Source organism: Pelecanus crispus, chromosome 4, assembly GCF_030463565.1.
Source record: "Pelecanus crispus isolate bPelCri1 chromosome 4, bPelCri1.pri, whole genome shotgun sequence".
NCBI lineage: Eukaryota > Metazoa > Chordata > Aves > Pelecaniformes > Pelecanidae > Pelecanus > Pelecanus crispus.
Genome location: NC_134646.1, coordinates 519,217 through 542,413, shown reverse-complemented (window position 1 = coordinate 542,413; position 23,197 = coordinate 519,217). Strand labels below are relative to the sequence as shown.

At 49.0% G+C, this 23,197-nt stretch overlaps 1 protein-coding gene across 1 annotated transcript in view; it reads right to left on the bottom strand.

The window, feature by feature from the left end:
• Window positions 1–16,770: 16,770 nt before the first annotated feature.
• Window positions 16,771–23,197, bottom strand: part of ANTXR2 (ANTXR cell adhesion molecule 2) — a 116,445-nt gene continuing 110,018 nt past the window's right edge. Inside the window, exon 17 of the mRNA XM_075708910.1 lies at window positions 16,771–18,172. Within this exon, the coding sequence (XP_075565025.1) occupies window positions 18,134–18,172 (39 nt within the window). The 3' untranslated portion in view covers window positions 16,771–18,133. The remainder of the gene's footprint in view (window positions 18,173–23,197) is intronic.

Below are 23,197 nucleotides of genomic sequence, written 5' to 3'. Positions count from 1 at the left end.
GGGAGGAGTAAAATGCAGTTTGGGCTGCTAGGTGATGGCAGTGGGTGTGCCGGCCCCTTTTCCAGCTGTTCTGCAGGGGTTTTGAAAGGCGCCAGCCAGTGTGAATTCCCTCACCGTTGGCTGTGTCTGGGCAACTCATCTTCACAACCTCCAGCTCCTGGTCAGGTAAACCTCTGCTCTGCAGCCCTGCCTTGGCAGGAGGATGAAGGCTGCGAGTGGCGTCAGCTGCCCTTAGCCAGCGCGCCAGCGGTTCTGGAAGGCGCTGGCAGGGCTGGAGGCGTCCGTGGGCTCAGCCGCCGCTCCCCAGGAGACATCTGCCCCGCTCCTGGCCCTGCGTCAAAACCGGGCGTCTCTGGGGCAGCGGGGAGGACATGCGAGCTAGAAGTGCTTTTGTTAGGTAAAACGATGCAACAACGTGAACGCTTTTTCTTGGTACTTAATTTAATCTCTCCAGGTCTTACCAGTGACGCTGCTTTTCCCTGCAGCTGGGATGCAGAGCTAATAGCTTTTCTTTTTTCCTCCCCTTGCACCTGCTGTGGGCTCTGGATCCCCGTTCTGCAGAGGGCTTGAACTTGCTTTCACTCTTCCCAAGACTCATCTTGCCCCAGTATATTCGAGAGCCTAGCTACAGGAAACCTCATGCTTGCTAGTTCTTCCCTAATTCTGTGTTAGCAGCCTCCCCACTATGTAATACTTTGGCAACGTGAAATGTTTTCTTCGGTTGCGTAGACATGGCTGTAGCTGCAACATCAAAGCAATAAGTGGGCTCCAAGGCGAGGCTTCGCGTGTCCTCTTCTGTGACCTGAGCAGCAGCACGGGGAATGGAGAAGAGAACGTGGCTGGCTCCGAGCTACCAGTCTTGTCCTGCATTTAGGGCCTACTGGGCACAGGTTAGAGCTCACCTTGGCAGAGCAAACAGGCTGCAAAGCGCTTCCAGCCCCCCGCATCCCCACGTGCTGAGCGGGACAGGGGCTGCCGCAGGAGCAGGGTGAGGCGCTGCGTTCAGCCTGCTCTGCCAGGCGCAGCATCGCCCATCGGCCGCCTCTTCCAGCGCGTTTGTGGCTGCTTCTCGTCACGAGGGGCGATGGAAGAGAATTGCGAGTGGCAAGTGTTTAATTGTGAAGAGTGGGGGCTGTGCAGGGGGTAGCGATGGCAAGGAACAGCTCTGCGCTGCAGGGTCTGCTGTCGTCTGCCGCTGCTGACTTCCACCTGGAAGCGTGCAAAACTTGAAGGAAACTTTCACGCCTCTAGTCCAGCTAAAGGAAGGGATGAGCCTTTTCACAGGGCTTTGAAGCGATGAGTTTGCACCAGAGAGTTTACAGTTCTTATGAAACAAAGAAATTGGAGACTAAAATCATGATTAAGTGGCCGGGCCAAAGTGGGTTTACTTTCTCAGGTGCTCATGTTTTTTTCTCAGGTGTTCCTGTTACACATAGTAGCAGAACTTCATCTATTTCTCTAGCTGCTTTTAAGAAAAAAGGACTTTTTCATGTAAGGAAAACAAAATGGCTTGAGAAAGCAAGTTTTATACCATTTTTATGCATCAGAAGAAGCAGAAATGGCGTATTTCCCTTTCTGGAGAGAGCCTTTAACCTCAGCACGTCTAAAGTTTTGAAAGCAAAGTCCAGCAGCCAAAGAAATGAGTAAAAGTCTTTTGGCCGACTTACACAGGCTGGATTGGATGCAAGCATTGTGTCAAAAAATACCGCCCCGTAAAATTAAAAAAAGGGAACTTTTGGTGGTTATCAGATGGCCTGTTCAGAGGAAATTATTTGAAATAGCAAAGCCGCTCCATCATCTGGTTTGATTTAGTTACAGATACAGAAATGTTAGTGGCTGGTTTCAGAGAAGCCCTGCAGTCCAGATGTTGGTAGCTTTAGAGAGAATTGCCGTAAAGCTTGGCTTAGAGGCACCTGGGAAGCTTGCCGCAGTCTTTTTGTGCCAGGGCTGCAGAATGCGCTGGCACGTACGCGCTTCACCCTACAGGGTTGAGCCCAGGGGCCCAGCACGTGCACCTCCTGCGCTTCCTGCAGAAAAGAGGGCCCTGAGCTGCGCGTCGGGGCGGGCTGGGCAGCAGAAGAGGTAGCGCTAGGAGGTCTTGAATTGGCGGCTTCCCTGGGCGTTGCAGGTGCCCGGCGAGGACGCGCAGCGGCCAGCCAAATCCAGTCCCTTAGCACCGCGGCGGGCCGGCCGGCAGCCACAAGGAGAAGAGCTGCAGCAGCATTTTAGCAACCGGGTTATTCCGTGCGTGGATTTTTTTCCGTGCATGGTATTTTACACGCTAACGTGGGGATAATCAAAACTTGCGTGTAAGGGAAGAAACCAAACTTTGCGTGGACCGGGAAGCGTCGTGCAGCTTGTTGCCGTGCTCCGCGCCCTGCCTGATGGTGCTGCGGGGGGAAGGCTGCGTGACTCCCTGGGAAATACCAGGGAGAAGCCGAAACAAAGCGCTGGGGTTTCTGACCTATTTTTTGCAGGCAGGAAAAACAGTTACAGAGCTCAGTTGGGATTTATGATGTGCTGTGGCCACCGCGTCCTCTTTAAAAACTGATTACGGCAATCGAAAATATTGCCCTGTAAGTGCAGTGACCCCCGGCTGCCATCAGTCCCCATGCTCACTTTCCCTGCGTACTGCCAGAGGAAGGACCAGGGGATGCAGAGAATAGCTTACATAAATCCTAAGGAATCTGTTCTACAGAGTTTCCAACCACAAAGTGAAAACACTTCAATAAATCTATTTACGTAAGAGTAAGCGTATTGCTAGCGAGGCTGACAGGGCTCTGCGTGCAGAGCGGCTGAGCCTTGTGGAAAGGATTCGGAAGACATTGGCGCTGCAGAATTTGAGTGTCAGCTGGGGGACTTGGGCGCTAAGCACTGACCCCGAGCGATCTCTGCCCCGGCTTGCTCTGTGGTTTGTGAAGAAATCCCAACTTCTCCTAGGAGAAACCCCATGCCGTCAGCCCCTTGCTTTCCAACCGTGGTAACAGGGCCTCAAGCATCTTAAAAATAGCTTAAACCTTGGGGTTTTAAAACTTTAAACAGTGCCTTTGGGATTGTATTTGTTCAAATCTTACCTATCTTGGTGGCACACTTTTATAGCGCCTTGCTGCAATCTTTGAATTAATACACTGTGCAGTTTAAAAGAAGCTTTGCTTTTTCAGTGGAAACTGATTTTTTTTTTTTTTTTTTTTTTTAAGGCCTGGGATTGGGGGGGGGGGGGGGTTATTGTTTTGTTTTGCATAGTCCAATTCTGCACGCTGGAAATTAAAGAAAATATCTCGTATTAAAGGGTGGGATTGAGACCATGTGATCTCGGCAGCGAGACATAAAAATTCTTGTCTCTGGGTCAGGGCCTCCCCGAGCTGCTAAATGTGGCCTGGGAGAGTATGTAGGGAAAATATATACGCTGGCACTGTTGTCATAGCCTTGTCTCTGTATGCCGCTCCTGCCGTGTGTCGCCGCGACAGGAAGCTGCACTAGGCGGGTGTTTGGTCTGAACCCTTACCGCTGTAGTGGTATTTGAGGGGGGGTCTTAATAATGACCAGTCTGTATAACTTGGAAGATGAGAGGTGATGGAGCGGTCCCTGAGCTCGTTCTCCTGCCAGAGCACTTGCCATCATCTCTCTCCACCTTCTTTGACTCAGTAGACGGCAATGTATCTTGTTAGATAGCCTTTAGAGGAAGTAGGTTAGCCACGTTTTGCTGTAGCAGGGCTTTCTGGTTAAAACAGCACGGGGATGTCTATATCGAGCATAAGCAGCGCTCAGCGGTCGGTACCTGTCGTAGGGCTGGCCGGGCCACCTTCGCAGAAGGGTCGGCTGGCACGGGGAGGATGCTCCGATATCGTCCTTGCTGCTGTTCGGTTTATACAGAGGAGGGGCTGGTTCCCCAGGTTTATTAGCTGTGCTGGCAACAGGGAGCAGATGGGTGCATGCCTTTTCGGGCCATGCTACGAGTTCATTGATGGCATTTGCCAGCTGAACAAGAGACCTCATTCCAATTCAGCCGTTTTGTGGCAAGTGGGCTGAAGAGCCAACTTCAGAGCAGGGGCTGGAGCGTCCCAATGGACGTGCTCTCCGCTGTGGGACCGGCGGTCCCTTCTCATTCTTCCATTTCTGAAGCAAATCGCTGGAGCTCCAAGCAAGGAGCTTAAGTTTTCTGTAGTCCTTAGAAAGCCGGGGCATCTGCTCACAGTTCTTATTTTAAGTGTGTGTTGACAGGATCTTCACATGCTCCGCTGCTTTGCTGCTGATTTTGTGTTTGCTTGGATTGATCAAGGACACGGCCCTGCCGGGTCACTTTGGGCACAGCAAAGGCCCTTCTTGCCCGCGCCCCGCTCGCTGGCGGGGCACGGACGTTTTGTGATGCCCCTGCGTTACAGCCAGCTTCCCATTGCGTGGCGGCAGTCGCTGCCGCACGGCTCCTCTGCGCAGGAACCGGCCCTGCAGCGAAGGGGGAGCACCGAGCCGCGTGTCGCGCCTTGGGCGTCGAGAGGGGGACGGCTTCACGCATGGAAAACAGTCAATGCATTCTTTCCCCTCTTGCTGCTGTCGGCGTGAGGAAGGAAGCAGCATCACGCAGGCGGTCTTGCCGGTATTTCCTAAAGCAGTTTGTGTCTGAGCAAGGGGAGGGCCTGGAGCTGCAGGTATGCAGCGGAGCTGCGTTCTCTGGCTGTTCCTGCAACTCTCCTGTCTTTATGCGGGTGGGACTTCACCGGGCGGTCTTCCCAGCTATGATGACAAAACGGTGTTTCTTCCCTGAGACGTTTCAGTGGTGGTGTGAAGCAGTGGGTGCCTGGTGGGGTGAAGCAGCACAACCCAAAGAGCAAACAAAAGGCATGATCTGCGCCTCCCGGACCTATTAGAAGCCTCTCTTGATATCTAACCTCTATTTTGCAGCCATTTAACTTCATCCATTGCTGGTGCATTTACTTTTCACTACCCTTAACAAGTTTCATGCACCACGGATCTTTGCATCTTTCAGTCATTTTTTAGCATTACTACTTGCTATCGCTGATAGCAAAATTACCAAGACAGTTTTTCACCAATTAAAACTCTAGATATGATGAACCTGTTGTCCCTCTTGAGGTAAGGAAACCAATCGTCACAAGAGGTCAACATTTACTTGAGTTGCCGCACAGTGTTGCGTGAGATACTGTGGTCAGTCCTCCCTGTTTATTCCTGAGGAAATTGCACTAACTCAGTCGTTCCCTTGGGCATTTGTTTGGAGGAGATGGAGTTTAAAAGAGCCCCGAGATGTTGGTCATATCACATATGGTTTTGGGGAAAATTAGCCCATGCTCTAGGCAAAGTTTTCATTAGTGAAGCCAGCTCATCATAATGAGAAATTAGATGATAGAGAAGAAAAAAAGGTATGGAGAAGAAAGGTGGGGAAAAGTGTTATTTACCGCTGTCTCTTGTGCACGTAAACAGAGCTAGTAAAAATAGCCCCACGTGGTTTCAGTCACCGTGCTTACGGTACTCCTGGGCAGCGCCTCTTGTGCAGCCTTCGGCTGGGTCTTGTCGGAAAGCCGCGTCCCCGTGCCCTGGGATGCGGCACCTCGGCATGCCTGAGCCGGTACACAGGGCTGCGTGCCCGCAGGGAATAAATGCCAAAGAGGCGGAGTCATGGCATGTGGAAATTTTAGAATAAGGGAGAGCAGCAGCGGTTGCAGTTCATGTGCGGACGACCTCCATCAGGCAGCAGGTCCGGAGAGGAGCGGTTAACAAGGGATTTGGCTGCTCAGCCCTGCAACTGGGGCATCTCCCTGGGCTTGGCTTCGCTTTTAACCACTCGGGGTCCTGGCTGCAAGCTGACTGCTCCTGCGGCAGAGAGGAGCGCCTCTTCCTCGGGTTTTTGGGTTAACATATGGCAGGTCACACCCTGCAGAAGAAATTGTGCTCTCCTGCTGTAAGAGGATTAAGGATGTAGGAGGGTCGTGCTGGCTTGCTTGGCAGAACGGGATACAAACGGGAAGCCTGCAACTTGGGGGACATCTCTGCCGGGTTAGGGGGCAGCTGGCAGCGGGGTGCTGGGAAAGGGGCTCTGACAGGCGCGGGCTAAAGAGGCAGCTGAGCACGGTGGAAAAGTGCCTCTCCCCCAGCTTCGTGAGAAATGGGCTGGAGGCAGAGACATGTTGGAATGCAGCCCTGAACAAAACAGAAGGAAAACAAAATTCGACGGCAAAGGAGTTGAACATGGGCTATCGTAATTCAAAATATATGAGGGCGTGCCCTTGTTCCTTCAGGCTGCAGGAGCCCTTAAGCCCCTGGGTTGAATCTCCAGCAAGTTGATTTAGAAATTAAAAAATCCGGAGGCCTGTTAAACAGGGAGGCTGTGGGTATATGGGGCTTATTTGAGGAAAAGTATGTCTCTAGGGCCAGCTTAGGTACCTGCAGATCACTGTGAGACCCCAGAACTCAGTGTTTTGTCATGCTGTTATTATGCGGTGTTGTTCTTATTCTCTGGAGAATGTAAACAGGAAAAGTCAGTATTTAGTGATACCGAGATGCTGGCCTTAGCCAGCTCTGGTGTCAGCCATGTATTGCACAATCACAGCAGCCCGCCACTAAGCCTTGTCTCGGTTTCTTCTGTTTGGCGCTGCTTTCTCCTGCGTATTTCGTCGGAGGAGCACAGGTTATGCCAACGCTCAGAGGATGCCCAAATCGCGGGGAAGCGTGGCACCCCTCACCAGCTAGCGCGTTGCAGCGACGGTCGGCGCCAGCAACTTCCCGGCCAGATCAGCCCTAAGATGGCAGAGGTTTGCGAGTCGCCTACAAAACCCCTCCCAGCCTGCTGCCCACGGGGGCTGCGTCGCTCCAGCCCAGGGTCAGGTTGTTCCCGTGACGCCGTGGCGGGCTGTATGCCCCTGTCCCTCACAGCCGCACCCCTGGCAAGCCCCTCAGCCCAGCGGCCCCCTGCGCCAAATCTCGGCCCGTCCCTGTGCGACAGGAGCGCTTCCGCTCCTGAAAGCTGTTGAGCTCACGGGGAGCAATTTTCGAGAGCTCCTGGCACTGGTTTGGCTGTGGGCTGATGTCAGTGGTGAAGTCCCATTTCTTTCCAAGCTGCAGCATTAAGCTTTGGTGAAAAGCTTCTGAAAACCCTGTCTGAAGCAGTTTTTCATCAACACCCACTAACAGATTGCTGGGGTGGAGAAGGGAAAGGGATGTCTGCGCCGTGTGACGCCCAGGAGTCGTCGTGCAGCACGGTGTCGAGGCAGCCTGCCACGCGTAGACTCAGGAACCCTACAGCCGCGCCGGAGCGCGCAGCCTCCTCATCCCGCTGGTGCAGCAGCAGGAGCCAGAAACGCGGCCCCAAGAGCCTTCTGTGTCCCCTTCCGTTGAGAGCCGTAACCAAAGCATGCATCTAACGGTGAGCTGAGAGCACGTACGTGAATAGCTCCCCGAAATGCAGCTGCGGCGGCTTCACGTGGGAAGGCCACCTTGTTTCTCTGCTGTGCCCAGAGCTAACACGGGAAGGGGGAAGAGCGGCGTTTCCGAAAGAGCGTAGGAGCTTCTGAGCAGTTCTGGCCTTAAGGATACTTTTTTTTATAGGTATCATTGCACGAAAAAAATGTCTCTTTTGTCAGACTGGCGCATCTCAGCCTGTGCCTGTTGCCCTTGATGTTCTGTTTTTATCTCACAACTTGATGACTCAGAATTCGCATTTGTAGCTGCGCACATGCGCAAAGCGTCCTGCTGCTGCTGCAGGGCACGCGCGCCGGAGCCCAGGAAGCCGAAGGAGTTAAACTGCTTTCAGATCGGGCTGTTCGTGCTAATAAAGTACCTTGGAGCTGGTCCAGCAGGCAGGCACCTGGGTATTACTGGAGCATCTGACACCCCTAGAGAACCAGAGCCTTGATGAGCTTTATACACTCACGGAAATCTTGGAAAAGAAAGGAGGCTTTCCATAGAAAATGGATTTTCAGGGCCAGCTGAAGGACATGATGTTCAAGATCATTGCTTTAAAATAATTTCAGCTGCAGTTAATGTGAAGCAAAGAAGAAAAGAAAACCCAAGACACTGAAAGGATAATTAATTCCGAGTTTGAACTGCAATTTGGAAGGGCTATATTGTGAAGTGACCCTTTACCAACTTATACCTGAACTGGCTCTTCTCATAAAACCCTTTTACAGATGAAATGTGGTGGTGTTTTACTTTCATACCATATGTTTGTTCTCCCCTAGTACTATGGAGTGACCTTGAATTCAGACCTTTCCTGGAAGAGGCCGGTGTCGTGAGCGGGTGCTGCAGCAAGCCCCGAGAGCACGGGCACGGGCCGTGCTGCGGCGCAGCTCTCTGCAGAGCCAGCCCAGCCTTCCCCGGCCTTGCGGCGTGGCAGCTGGCTGTCCCCTGAGCTCGCCTCGGCGCTGGGCCTTCCTCCTGGCGTCCTCCTTCCTTCCGCCTCCCCCGATAACCGTAACACGCGCGTTTGCCAAGACGAGTTTTGCACAACACGTTTTTGACCGCCCAGCCGTCCCTTTGGGGAGCCACAGCGTCCTGCTCCCCCGGGGTCTCGCCCCCTAAAGCTGCTGTTCTCCAAGGCAGCTTTCAGCTCTGAGTGAACTTAGGTCAGTCGGTAACGCTCTCGGGCTCCCGCCTCGTCTGCCTACTGTGTCTCCTCCGTTTCCAGTACTTTTTGCACTAAATTTCTCCGGAAGCTTAGAAATGCTTTTGATGAGGAGGTGTTCCAGTGACTAAAGCCTGCACAGAATATGATGTTTGTTACTGGGCAATTCCGCTGTAATTTCAGAAATATATATTTCTGGCCTACTTACTCTTCCTCAGCTTGCAGAGAAACCAAATAAAAAGCATCAAGGCCAGAGCTCTAATGAGATTCACATTTTGGACATCGTATTGGTACAATAATGCATTTCACACTGTTGTTTCCTAATTTGCCTAATCAAATAAAAGGAGATCAAGCATTACATAGCCCAGCCTCCCCATTCCGACAAGGTAACGCTGAACCCATCAGTTTTGCAGTTCAATGAATTTTCCCTACACAGGTTGGCTAAAGCGCATAATTTAATCAGCATTTTGCAGTTCTGTCAATAGACACGATATATTCTGGGTGTTGACAATACCTTGAGCAGCTGGTCCGAGTACCGAGGAATTGCTGAGTGCACGGCTAACGTGGAGAGGTTTTCTGGAAGGGGTAAAGGCACCTTGGGCTGCTGCATTAAATGCTGTCGCGTCGGTATGTCGTAGCGGTACAGGTTCTTTGCTCTCGTATCCGGCTGCCTGGTAAATGGAGCGCTTTGCTCCAGCACTGTGGCCGGAGCCGGCCGGCTTCCCCGTGCTGCCGTAGGTTATCCGGGGCAGTAAGGGATGTCGCTGGTGCGCGGGCAGATGGCCAGGGCCGGCGTGGCGCCTGGCTTCTGCGGTCTTGAGTAAATGCTAAAGCAAGTGATTTGGTCCAGCAGGAATCTCTCCATGGCTGACTCCAGACTTGTAAGTAAAATCCAGAAATAGACAAGAAGTGTCCTTCAGGTACCTCCATTTCTTTAAAGAGATCTTAGAAGCAGCGTAATGTTAGGAAAAGGTTTTCATCTTTCCTTGCGGTTACCACAGAAGGCTCCATGCGCGGCGTGCCGAGAGGCTGGGGGTGTTGGTGCCCTCGGCAAGTCCTCAGCCAGCCGGCAGCTGGGGATAAACGCACGTGTTTGCCGCGCTTAAGCCAGGTCGAGCCGCAGCGAGTACGCAGGGACTGTAAGAGAAAAAATGAGCGTCAGCCAAGGTGGCCAAGGTAGTAGAGTCCATCTGAAGAGCTTGTAAGGAGCTGGTTCTCTTTCTGATGTCTGCTGAGGGGACTGTCCTGCTGAGCGTCCTAAGCAGCGCTGCAGGTAGCTGAAGGCTTTTTTGTGTACTGCCTGATCCACTCTGCAGAAAAAACTAGTTCTGCACATATAAACCATGTGCTTAGATCTGGCATCCCTCTCTTGACTGTAGAGCAAAAGTGAGAACTTCAAAATAAGCTACAGCATTGTTGTCATCGCAAATATTCTCCTACAATGCATCGGAGAATTTAGCAGAAGAATTCGAGACTACATTTTTTAAAGGAAAACCAACTAATGGGTTGGGGTTTCATTGTGATTTAGGAATAGCATTTCAGTGCTTGTGACATAATAGCAAGAGCTAAAAATCGTAATTAAAAAAACCCTGAAGTATTAAAAAATGTTTTAGTTCTGTTTCCCGGGAGATTTGTCCCTGGGTTTTGCTCCGCTGTAGAACACATCAAACTGTTCCTTTGCAGATGGGATTTTTGCCTCAGAAAGGTGCGTTTGTTCCCAGTCACGTTAATGAGATGTTTGTGTAGTTTGTTTTAATTGGCTTCGGCAGTCGCGCCGGTGGCAGCGGTGCCAGGTACGCAGGGTTTGGGGGCGAGCCCTGTGCTGCGGTAGGAGCGCTCGAGCTTGGGCAGCACCGGGCACTGGGCACTTCTCGCCGAGGAGCTCAGGTGTCCCCTGGGGCCCGAGCTGGTCTGCGGTGGCCCTTCGTGGCGCCCTGGCCTGCCAGCTTCGCTGCGTGCCCCTGCCTTGCGGACGTCCTCCTTCCCTGGGACAGCTGGGGCCGAGCTCTCCGAAGCACGTCAGCAGCACAGGTCCTGGGGCTGGCTGCTTTCGCTGCTTCGGCTTGGTGCTGGCACGCTGCCTTCGAAAGCCAGGTCAGCGCCTCACCAGCGGATCCGACGCTGGTGAACGTTTCCTTTTTCTCTGTAACTTCGCTCAGCAGGAAGCGCCAGTTTGTCCGTCCAGGCAGTCTCCTGCGGGGTCCCCGTGGCCCACAACAGCACCCCATCAAGTGGGTTCCTGCAGAAGTATCGGGGAGCTGAGGAACTGCCTCGCTCCCGGGGTTTGGAGGTGACTGTTGTGGCTCTTTGTTGTCAGATCCGTTTGCTTTGTCCATTACACAGGGCTTTAGTAACAGGCAGATCTGTGCTGAAGCACGCGTCGGAGACCCGATCCATAAGGCAGGCAGGCCCACTCCTGCAAACGCTTGTTCTCGCTGTTGCTTGGGTAAAGGCTTGCCTTCGACGTGCGGTCCAAACCGCAGGGCAGGCAGCAGCTACAGCCGTGGGAAACCAGCTGAGAGCAGTCCTATGGATTCCAGTTCGGGAAAATAAGCTCATTTACAAAGTAAGGCAGAACAAGCAAATGAAAAAAATAAGTGTGAATTAAATAATATGACTTTGGTGCAAACATGTAGATCAACTGTTTGCTTTTCCATAGGATGCAGAGCCATCCTTGTAACACGGTAAGAATGGTTGCAAGTTTACTGCCAAAAAATAAAAAATCATTGAACATAGGCAGTTTCTTGTATCCAAAATCCCTCATTATATTAAAAAAATTATTGCAGCAGAAAATTTACAAGTGCATCACAGGACCCACTTGTACTGTTAAACAGATGGCACCTACACAAGACCCAAAAATATATAACAATTTTAATTGAGCCAATGCAAAACAGATTTGTGAAATAAAATAGTACATGCCAGGTCTAATAAGGCTCTTACTAGAAATTTTGACATTAAGTAATTTTGTAATGGCACGAGAGGTCATTAGAATTAGAAGATGCTCATTAGCAAATGTTTCATTTACTTCACTTGCCTACTGTAATCTCTTAAGTTCTTGCTCAGTACGATTCTACCTGCTTTCATTTCTCCTCGGTGCAGTCTGTCTGTCTCCTTTTGACCTTTGAGGCTTGCCATTTTCATGGTATCGTTTTCAAATGCAGCTCCCTGGGCTGGATCCTTTCCTCTCTGCTGAAGACAATGGCAACACCTCCCCACCGCTTTAGCGGAGCAGTCTGGAAGGGAACGTTTCTCTCCCGTAACGCTTGAGCTTGGCTCCCACAGCAAGTGACCCCGTTATTTGTGCCCGTTCTGCTGGTAGCATCAGGCTGAAATTTTTGCCATGGAAGGAGTGTTTAACCTTTCTGTGTCGCCCACCTCCGAGCAAACCTACTCTTGAAAAAGAAAACGTCTGTGCCTGCTGCAGGCTGCTGTGGAGGACAGGCTCTGCGGGCCTGTGGCCGGCCGGCCTCCTTCGTCTTTTTAAGTGTGGACTTGGCAGTGTAGGTTAATGGTTGGGCTGGATGATCTTAAAGGGCTTTTCCAACCTAAACGAGTCTATGATTCCTGCCCGGTGTCAGTCTGGGCGAGCAGAGCTCGGCGTGCGGGGAAACGCAAAGCTGAGCTCCTGAAAAATCCGTACGTTTTTCTGCCTGACAGTACGTGCGCACAGAGGAGGTGGCTCCGACGAGATGCCCCCCGACCCGTGCGCTCACGACTGAGGACAGCTACGCTGGGTCTCGGTCGGGCTGCGGCGAGGTCGCCTTCCTTCTCCCAACTCCTTGCGTTAGCCCTTGGGAGATCCCCTGGGCCGCGGGGTGCTTCCCAAGCCGCGGCGGTCGCAGGATGGAGATAAAAGGCAGCAGTGCTCCTGCAAGGTGCGTAGGCCTGGATTAGCTACGGCGGGGGAGGCCTGCGCTCCACGGAACGTGCCGGGGCACCCGACGGCTTCTTAGGAGACGGGAAGCATTCGGCAGCGCGCCAGAGGCGCAGGCGGGAGCGGTCAGAGTCAGGCCCTGCCTCCCGACGCCGCAGGTTTTAGTTTCCGAAATTCTCCTCGGAGGCTCCTCTCGCGAGCGAGACGTTCCAGTCAGCTAAAATCTGAAGACAGATGGTGACGGCACCTTTGCTGCTTCCCAATGAGCTAGAAAAAAGAAAACTGTTCTGCAGTAGGCCAGTGTTATTTTAGTCGGGAGGTAGCAGTCAATAACCACAGGATAAAAATGTGTGGTTTTCCCACCTGGAAAAAAACTGATTGATAGCTCTCAGTTTCTTCACCCTTCCCTACAGCCTAAATTGTGACCAACGCGAGAGACAGTTCTGCCACAGCTGGAGAAGGGTGTTCTGTCTAAAATGACAGAACACGCAACTCCTCAGGCCCCTTCCACGTGCAGGGAGGAAAAGCAAAAGGTAAAACCTGCCCTACTCGTGCCTTTCACTTTTTTTCCCCCTTGATTACGTCAACATGATTTGAATTGTAAGGACGTGCTTAAAAGTGAAAACAGTGCACAGTGCAGTCTTATGTCACCATGTCACCACGAGTTTGGAAGAGGCTGGATAACTGTATTCGCAGTCTGTTGAAATCCCGGGAAAGGGATGTAAACATGCCTTGCGTGAGGTACCGTGTACTGAGATGGTTAAAAAATAACGTTATCTTTTGCTTTTTAAAAAAAAAAAAAAAACACACCACAAAAAAAAGCAAAACCACCACACCCAGGAGTTAGGATTGCACCCACAGTGCGGGCGTGTTAGAACATTTTAATACGATGACGTTAAGTAAACATCGGTATGTAAAACAGAGGGTTGTGATGTTGCGTTAAGGATGATTAGAAGAGGAGACATGTGGCACGGTAATTTCCTGCAGGAAAAACACCGGCATGAATTTCCACCGGCCAGCCCGGGCTTTCACGCGGCGCTCATGACTCGGAGTGAACCTGCATCGTGGCACGGGGAAGATTCCCGTACCTTTCACCTTCGATCAGCCTAACCCGCCTCCTTGGTTTAAGCCCCGCAGATTAATCTTTGATGAAAGCTGTAGGTTTTTTTAAATTAAAAAACAGCTGAAAGGGAACACTGAAAAATTAATGTTAATTCTTATTTCGTATTAACTCTAGCTAATTAATTTCTGCTACTATTGAAATGTGTAAAATAAAAGCAGCCTTGTTATATTTAGGATATCCTGTTGTCCACAATAATGTTTCCTGTTCCTAGAAATCCTGCTTTGTCTCGGTTGTACCAGGAGCTCCTCAAGGACTGGCTGGTGGTATTTCTGTGCGTTTTGTACAGTGCTCTTTAGTGCGGGGGGAAATTCACCAGTGTGCTTTTCTTGCTAGCAATACTCTCATACGTGGTGAGCTATGCATTCTTTTTCTCAGCATGATCAAGTAAAAGGAGCATCAATAAATCTCTTAAAAATGGAGAGATTATCATAGAGTGCTGTTTGTCTCATGCAGACGCAGTTTTGTTTAAACAGCTTGCCTGAGAACAGCGCTTGCAGACATCTAGGATTACCAGGGAATCAAGCATAAAGACAGTGACACCAACTTTCCGTTTTCCTAACACGGTCGGGTTTTTTCCTGCTCGGTTGTGCTCCATCTGAAACAGGTTTCAGTGTAGCTGGTGGCATCTGGGTGAGAAACCAAATTTTATTTCTTGTCCCCTGGAATGGATATTTGCTTCCCCATAATTTGTCTCGTACATCCACGGTACATCGTCAGCGCACTCTCTGCGAGCAAGGCGTGCGCCGTTTGCAGAGCTGGTACTGAGGCAGAGCTACGGTGAAAGCGCACGAATGCTCAGCGGCCGTGCAGTACGAGGCGTTTGCAGGTGAGCGAAATAACGCACCTTTTTTCAGGAGGAAAATCGCTGTTCTTGTCACCTCTCCAGGCATTTGTACATTGCCACGCAGCAGGACTTTTTAGTTTTTATTCCTTGCTTTGCTCTGTGTTAATCTTCATGCTTACAACATAAAAACCCCAAGCGTGTTGTGTTTCTCAGGGGAAAGTCTCTAGAGAGCGGAGCAGCGTCCCAAGCGCTGAGTGCGGGGCCCCACCCGCAGCGCAGCGCGCGGGGACGCGGGCACGCCTGGGAACGGCCGTCGCGGGCTGCGTTCGCTGGGGCCGTGGCAGGAACTGATCGCTTGGTGCAGAACGGAAACCATTAGAAACCACCGGCACCTGGTCCTGGAAAACTCTGCGCCTTCCCGAGGAGGGAAACTTTTGAGATTATATGCTCTTTCTCCCATCATTTTTTGAGATATCAGAGGTTCCTAACCTAGTTTAACATGGAAGGGTCACGCTACCCAATGCCTGCAGTTGCCGTGTCATCTGTGTTTTGAGGATCTTTGTGATACGGAAATAAGATACCGAAATAAGAGCAGGCATCTTGTTAAAGAACCATTTCAGACTGTGGAGTTTATTCATAATTCAAAGTAGAATGTTTTCTGGATCACTCTTATGCTCATTTAATTTTTCAAGAGACTGTCACTTTTCTTAAACGGGCTGAAATAGATACCAACAATGTTATCAGGACACGGGCTTTTTGTAAGAAGCTACCCACGGTTTGTCGCGGTGCAAGGGACGGACCCCGTTACCCCTCCCGATGGGGGTTTCTCAAGCATTTCAAGCTCTGGTGCCAAGGAAGTCTTACTTGGTGTCATTTTGATTCAGTGGATTTTAAAGTATTGTTACCCTATGCCTCTTGCCCCCCAAATTACTTGTGACAGACACTGCACGCTGTGTAATAATGAAACTCTTAGGGTATTATCTGCAGCTAAATGAAAAGTGTAACGTCCTGTAATATCACACCAGGTAGAAGGGAAAATCGATGTAGAAACCTGAAATACGTTTTTGCTTGGTATCAGCCGCTCTGTGAAAAATGGGACATTCCACCGTTTTTAATGAATACGGATAGACAGCTAGAGAGGACACAAGATTATTAGTGGATTTCTATTTCCGTGGCTCTGTTTGTTACAAATATTCTTTGAGAGACAGCAGATACATGCGAGGGGAAAAAATCCTCTTCATCTGCATGTTTTCCTGTTATGCAACGCGCTGCTCAAAATGCAAGCTGACAATTCCAGCGGTATCTCAGGAAGTGTCGCATTTACATTAAAAACGGAGGAAAAAATAAGTAAAACAGAGCAGAGTTTATTTTAATTTGGTGTCTGATGAGATTGGTGTTTCTGCCTGTACCACCCCAGTGTCTTGAGGAGTGGTACAGAACCTCACCTGTGTCCTAGCAAACCTGCCTAGCCTTGGTTTTTCACCTCGAGTTAAGCTGGAGGGTACACAGAGGTTTAATCAGTGGCTTGAAATAAGCCAAAGACTTGTTGATGGTTGGGCTTCACGGATAAAATCAGCCTTTTGTGCGCAACCGGGCTGAAAGGTCCCCAACCGAGGGCCAGCGGTATCGAAGCCGTGATTTCGCGAGGTACAGGAGCGACGAGTCGTCTCTGTGGGCGCTTTCTTGTTCTGTTTACGTGACCGATGCTACGTGCGGTGCGAGTGGGTGTCTGAGCGGTTCTCGGTAGCTGTGGAACAGTCGGAGCCCCGGAGTTAGGCTGTGGCGGGCTTTCTCGGCACGCCACGCGGGGCCACGGGAAGGTGGGCTGTCTTTTGAAGCCAGTATCGAGGGTGACCGCGTAGCTGGCAAAATCGAGGTGTAAGTTGTGAAGAGGGTGGGAGGCTAGGGGGAAGGAGAAGGAGGAGAAAATAATCACTGAAACTTAGATAATTTTATTTATAGTTTAATGTGCACACATGGCTGTTGATGATGAGGCTACCAGTGACATAAATAAACTCAAGCAAAAGATGTAAGCGAGTAGATATATGTAAAGACTTCTTTGGGCAGTGCCACGAATTTGGACATCGACCAAGAGAATTATTTATGTCCCTTGCAATTTCAATGAAGAGCACAAAGGAGATAATTAGACCAGGATGCTCCGCATTGCTCTTTCCATCTTGCGCACATTCGTGCCCACCGAATGTGAAATGTTCGCCTTTTCCCCTCCAACGTGATGGTTGTTGAACTTATTTTTAGTGTCATTTGATAAGCCTCCCTGCTCGCAGAGAGACATCCCACTGACCCAGCCACTGGTCATTGTCTATACCAGTTCCCATCAAAGCGGGCGCGCTTTGTCAGGTTTCGACTCGAATATCCATTTTGCATCTGAAGTACAGTATCGAAAGTGACTGGATCATTTGAGCCTTTTTCTTCAGCTGCTCCCTCCTTCCTCCCCCACAGTGTTTCCGCTCACGCTAACATAATTTGGCATCGTCGACGTGACACGACACTGGTTTTTCTAAAAAATTATAATACATACATTGTCAATGTTTTGTGATGGCCGGCGCTCCCATAAATTTAATTTCTAAATTGATGGAAGGAGGTCTTTTTCCACTGCTGAATCTCAACCAATGCTCGGTGCCCCCTCAAAAACCGAGTAATGCACATACAGTAATAGGTCATTCAATGTCAAAAGGCATAAAAAAGATGAGCAAAATCTTCACAGGCTGCTGCTTGCTGTTGCCTTTAATTATATTAATTAAACTTTGAAATTCTCATGCAAAGAGAGTTGCTGGCTTGTGACGCTGAAGAGCCCTTGGAGATTTGGGGGTGGGGGGGAACCCTGAGATACCAGCTTAGTGGCTACTGCTTTTTTTAATCTAAAAAAAAAAAAAAAAAAATACATAAGCCTACAACTGCTAGGTATGTTTATAGATGATGATGTTTTATGCGCTACTGAACTCTGAGTGCAGGAAAGGGGAAAAAATACACCAGCCACAGTGTCAAGGTCTCGAAGCATCAGTCCCTCAAACTCCGCTCAAGATCTCTGGTTACAGGCTGTCTTCCCATGGAATAACGCTCTATTAATTTTCTTCCTGTCCCGGGTGCATAATGAAAGAAAGGTGTCTTCAAAAACTAAAGGGCAAAGTCTTGCTTGCTACCAATACCTTGAGGCATCCTGTCTACATTTTGTCATGCGTGTGCACTTTTCAGTGTTAGAATGACAAGATTTCCAGTCCGAAGGTTCCCGTAAGGCACGATGCGATGGGAGACTCGCAAGGGTTTTGTGATCTGACATCGCTGTAAGGCACTCAACTCTTGCGCTTGCTTAGCCTGGTGGGAATTTTTATCCGCCGCCTTTGGCTAGTAGTCCCTGTTTAAATAACACGTGCCAGCTCTGCATCTGAGAAACTCTGCATCTCCGCTAAAAGCACATTACGTCCTGAGAATGTGTAGTCCTTAAAAAAACATAAAATAACAAAAATAGAAAACCATTATCATCTTTGGTATCTGTATTCTCCCTTTTGTGTTCTATAAAAGCATAGGCATGCAAGTCAATGCTTCTCTTCTCGTCACTCTTGCAAATCACAGAGCATCAACGCACTGGGGTGAAACACGGGAGCTCGGTACAGCAGTGCTGGCTCCTGGGAGCGGGGAATGCAGAAACATCTGAGTTTGGGCTTGAAGATGATCCAAGAAATGCGAGGAAGTGCTCGGTTCTCTCTGCTCGGTTGAAAAGTGGCAATGTGGCTGTCTTTCCTCCTGGTATCCTCTTCTCCTCCTCTACTGAGATTGAACTCGGGTGAAGTTGATGCATCGGCCCTGGGGGGGGGAAGAGAGAAGCTGTTATTGGTGGAGTAATAAATGCAACCAAGATTTTCGAGTGCTGAATATTAGATGCTAGAAGTCAGCTGTAATTTAAATTCAGATATTTGTGAAAATAACATACCCATGAAAAACCTTTTAAGACTTAATGGAAATTACCCAGAGTGAGGCACTACATTTGACTTACAAATTTATGATGTTAGGAAAGCAGCGATGACACAGAAGACACATTTTGAACAGTCTCGGGTCTTCTGTGAGGATAATTTACAAATTGTCGGCAACTGTAGTGAGCACACTCAAACCTATCTGAACATGGTAAAGAAAGATCACGTCGAAGACACCAACTCCCCACAGATCTCCCCCGAGCCAAACCCTCACGCGGTGCAGTGCGGATAAATGTGACTGTTAGTTAGCAGAGCTGCTGCCGATTTGAAACTGTGTTTTATTAGCAATAACCTGAGCTCTGCATCTATAAACTCTGTTCTTCTGTGCTTTAAAACCGCTGTGCACCAAAAGGAGAAGCGGTTTCTCTTGGTGTCATACCCGAGTAAATACCATTCTCCCGTATAAGGGCGCAGACTAATCTGGACAGCTTTTGGTGTAGCTGAATGAAACAAATCCACTAGGAAAAATCGTGGCACCTTTTTATTAATTTGGGATAAGCACTAAAAATTGCCAGTCACTTCTCGGAGCTTCTTTAAATGCCCAAACTCCAAACTGATCATCGGTCTGAGGTAGGGTGTGCTCTCGACAGAAGAGCTCCTCTCTTTAAACAGCTCTTCTGGCCACAGCAGCGATGCCTTTGCCTTCTGTGATGGGAAAAGCCAGCTTACATCCAGCCGTGGTTCAGCACCTCTCCACCCGGAGAAGGTAATTCTCCAAGGTACGATACGGAAGCATCAAGCACCTGTATGAAAACGCGTGTGGTGCCAGTAGCGAATGCCAGCCGGGAATGCCTGTTTTGTGTGAGGGCTCTGCCCGGGGGTGGGCCCTGCGGCGGAACACCCCATGGCGGAACACCCCGCAGCGGAACACCCCGCAGCGGAACACCCCGCAGCAGGCGGTCGGCGAGGAGCCCCCACGGCAGCCTGTTGTCAGGGGCTGTCTCTAGACTGTGCAGATCTTCAAAGGTGGGTAGGGTGCGGGGTTTACAGAGCTTAGAGGGACTTCACACGAAAGCCTCCTCAAAAGGAAAAAAGCTGAGTGTGTTTTCTTTTCCCTGTCCCCTTCAATTCCCACTTGAGGACTTTGAAATTGCTGTGTCTCTGAAGCAATTTATAAGGGAACTGTAAAAGATGATGCCAAGTAAACTGTGCTAGCTTTGGACTAGGCGGCTGTGCTTACGCTTTGAATCCTTCACTCATTTTAAAGATGCGTGGTTGGGGGAAAATTACTGCTTTCTTCTTAAACCTAGGAGATAATGGAATTATCAAATGAAATTAGGGCTGAATTTCATAGTCCTTTCATTTAGTTATTTTGAGCTAAGTGTTTTGCCGCTTAACGGGGAGGGTGATGGCACACGGTGTTACTTGGCGTTACTCAAGCAAGTCTCAGCTGGCACCTGCCCTTGACTGACAGGAAAGGGGCCGTGTTCTGATCAAGGGATTTTTTTTTTTTCTTTTTCCTAATGCTCTTTAATGATTCTACTTCTGTCAACCGTATAATAAATACAGAACTTGTGAATAGGTGGGTACAGTAATTGCAGTAACTTCTAGCTGCTACCACGTTTTATAAATGCAGAAGAGATGCAGAGACATCAACCAGGAATGCAAAGTATCACAGGCCCGGACATCTTTACACAAAGTATTTCTGGAGCATAAAATGCAGAAATGCTGTGCAACTCGAGCCCTTCTGACTAGAGAGCTAATGTTAAATAAACACTGACAGCAAGGATGTTTACATCCAAGTTAATGCCACATTGGAAAAACAAGGCTCTGCAAAACATGAGCAGAAAACTGGTAATGGGGGAATTGCAGTAGTTCCTAGCTGATGTAATTAATATTACAATTTACCCATCAATACAAAATTTCTGCTTTTGTTTGTACTTTTCTCACCGTTCTTTACAGATAGTTACCAATGCGTGACTTCATATGAATTTGGGGCAAATGATCTGACTATTACTCATTCTGGTATTTGCATTCAGTTTGCATTTAGAAGGCGTTTTAGTGGCTCAGTGCTTTACCTGACGTCTGAAATAATCACTGGAATCAAGAATAGGTTCTTCAAGGTCCGACTGCATGAAGTGAGTAAGCACAGTGCGTGAAGAGGGGCTGGGTGTGCTTTCAGCTCTCGAGAACTGCGTTAAGGAACTGTGTAACAAATGTGGGTCAAGGGGCAAACGAGCCCTTAGTCCTAGGGAGGATGGTGTTCTGTGACGTAGCAAGGATTTCCAGGTGAAGAGCCCTGTGTAGACAGGGAGAACTTCCACCTTGACACCTTGTTAGCACAGCCAGCGTGGGTTTCCACCCCTGCCTCTGCTGGGATCCTGCCAGGCAGCGTGCATGTAACTGTCGCTACAAATCCTGTGAGCTGCAGCAGCAGCGAGGGCTGAGCCGCTCCCGCCGCTCTGTCCCGGCCGCGCCGGGGCGAGGGGGCCACGGCTGGTCTGTAGCGCTGGGCCCCGCTCTGCTGCCCAGGCGCCTGCTCATCGGTGCCCCGGCCGCTGGCTTCGAAAGGCTGACTGCAAGTGGTAGGAGATTTTTGAGCAAGACAAGGGGGGAGATGCGGAGGAAAGGGAACATAAACCAGGTCTGAAATAATTGGGACACCTTCAAATAAAATTTAGAGGTGATATCTTAGGAGTTAGGGGGCACAGCTTTCGCTAGAATTAAGAAAAAGACATTCTGTTTTGTTCTGAACACGTCTTCTCTAGTAAAGGTTAGAAGGTTTTTGAAAGACGCTCCTGTGATACTTCTGTTTTTCCTTTCTACCGGAGGTAGAGTCACTTCCACTCTGAACCTACCTGTAGGCATTAAGTTAGTGAGTATATCTGATGTATGATCAGACAGTGCTATAACTTCTGTGAATTTCTGTACCGGCAACTTCGACTACCTTTTCTTATTTAAGAAAACTGGAGGATGAGAGATTTCAAATGAAAACAAAGCCTTCCATATGAGAAGCCATTTTTTGTGTACCACGTGATGCTCGCAGAGGACAGAGCTGAAATCAGGATGTTAGAAAATACACTGAAAGTGCTAATTCATGAGAAGGTCGGGAACACTGTAGTGTCGTTAACGGAACAGCAAATACTGCACGCCGGCATAGCGGGAGAACAGCTTTTACGTTTAGGTAATGGGATGTGACAAGGTGCCTGGCTTCACAATACCTACATATGAAATGCACTGAGAAGTAGCTTTCAAGCCCATGTAAAGGGCTTTGAGCTCTCCCCATGTTTGCAATTTAAGTGTAACTTGCACAATTGTCATATATACCTTTCATACTATTATTTCTTAGCAAAACCAGATACATGTATATCAGCAAGCCTCTCTCTTGGTCTGTTTGCCAGAGTTTGTTTCATGTACGTAACTCTTTCCCCTAAATGCTGGCTTAGAGGGTTTTTCCTTCCAGAACGAGTGGTTCCAGACATAGCAGGGACAGAGGAGATCCTTACACGAGCGATTCCCATTATGGGTCCACACTCATCTCCCATGGTCTCTGCCCTCCTTACTCGAGGACCCATGGGGGAGGAAGGAGAAAATGAAGGAACCGGTTGGTTGGGCAGACCCCTGATCATGTAACCATCCAACAGGGCGACAAAACGCCATTAACTGGAGAATCTCAAAGCACCTAAGGAATAGCAGCTCTCAAAACACTGCCAGTATCAGACTATAACAGATAGTAACAAATACAGTCTAAGTAGCTTAAGTGAGATTTTAAACCATTCATATCCCAGATGGGCAAGCTGAAGTAGGCAGAAGATAAAAGACTAATTTTCAGTTATTAAGGACTCATCACTCCAGATCAAACCAGTATCAACTGTAGGTTTTCAACTAGAAAACCAGGTTATATGTGATGTAACCAGCATCGCTGTCTTTGTACAAGTTGGTTTTGATAAAAACATGCATACTTGTGTAAGTCATTCCTCTAAATGAATTCAGAACTTCCGATGTAGTGGTATCTATTTCATCATTAAGACCAGCTTTTAGAAACAGAATACTAAATTTTTCTTCTGATTAATCTGAACTTTACAAAAAGGACTATTTACTTAAATAGAAGCACTATTTACCAACCAGTAGACTCATCAGTCTATTTTTGGCCTTCACAATTAAAACATGCTTGTTCTATGTAACTAATGACACCGGGGAATTACCACCCTAGCAGCATTGCCACGATCCACCAGTTTGGTGAGTTAATGTTACGCTCATGTCCCCGTACTCAATTAAACAATCGATACAACCAATTTGAAATCAGATGTATCATGCCTTGTAAATCACTGGATCATAAACCTTAACAATACCAACACGTAGTCAGTATAAAATTGAACTAAATTAGTGGTTTAGGTCTAGAGTAATTAAAAAATGAGTTATGACAAGCATTCTGTGATCTTCGTGTGGAATATGGGAGTTGTCTCCACACACCCGATTCAATAAGAAAAAAACCCACCCTTAATTCTCAAAGATGCACCACAGGTACTGCAGGAGAAGAATATGGCAGGTATTTAACAAAAAAAAAAAGACAGAGCAAAGAGATCTACGGCAAGGGTTTTGATAATAAATCAATAATAAATCAATAATAAATCAATAATAAATCAAAAGGGAAGTGGATGCCCACACTGAACTGCAGATTAGAGCCTCACATGGCAACGTCCCAAAAAAAAGCACCAGGAGGTGGCTGGAGAAAGCCGTGTTTCCTCCTCCAGCGTGACCTTCTAAGAGCCTGTACAGCTCTGCTGGAACCGTGCACTGGGCATGTGGAGGAGGACACCGTTTGGACTGCGCTCTGATAGAAGCCTGGAACTCAGCTGTTGATGTTGGCTACATAGGTACGAAAAGCACTTTAATTTGTACGTGTGCATGTGTGAGC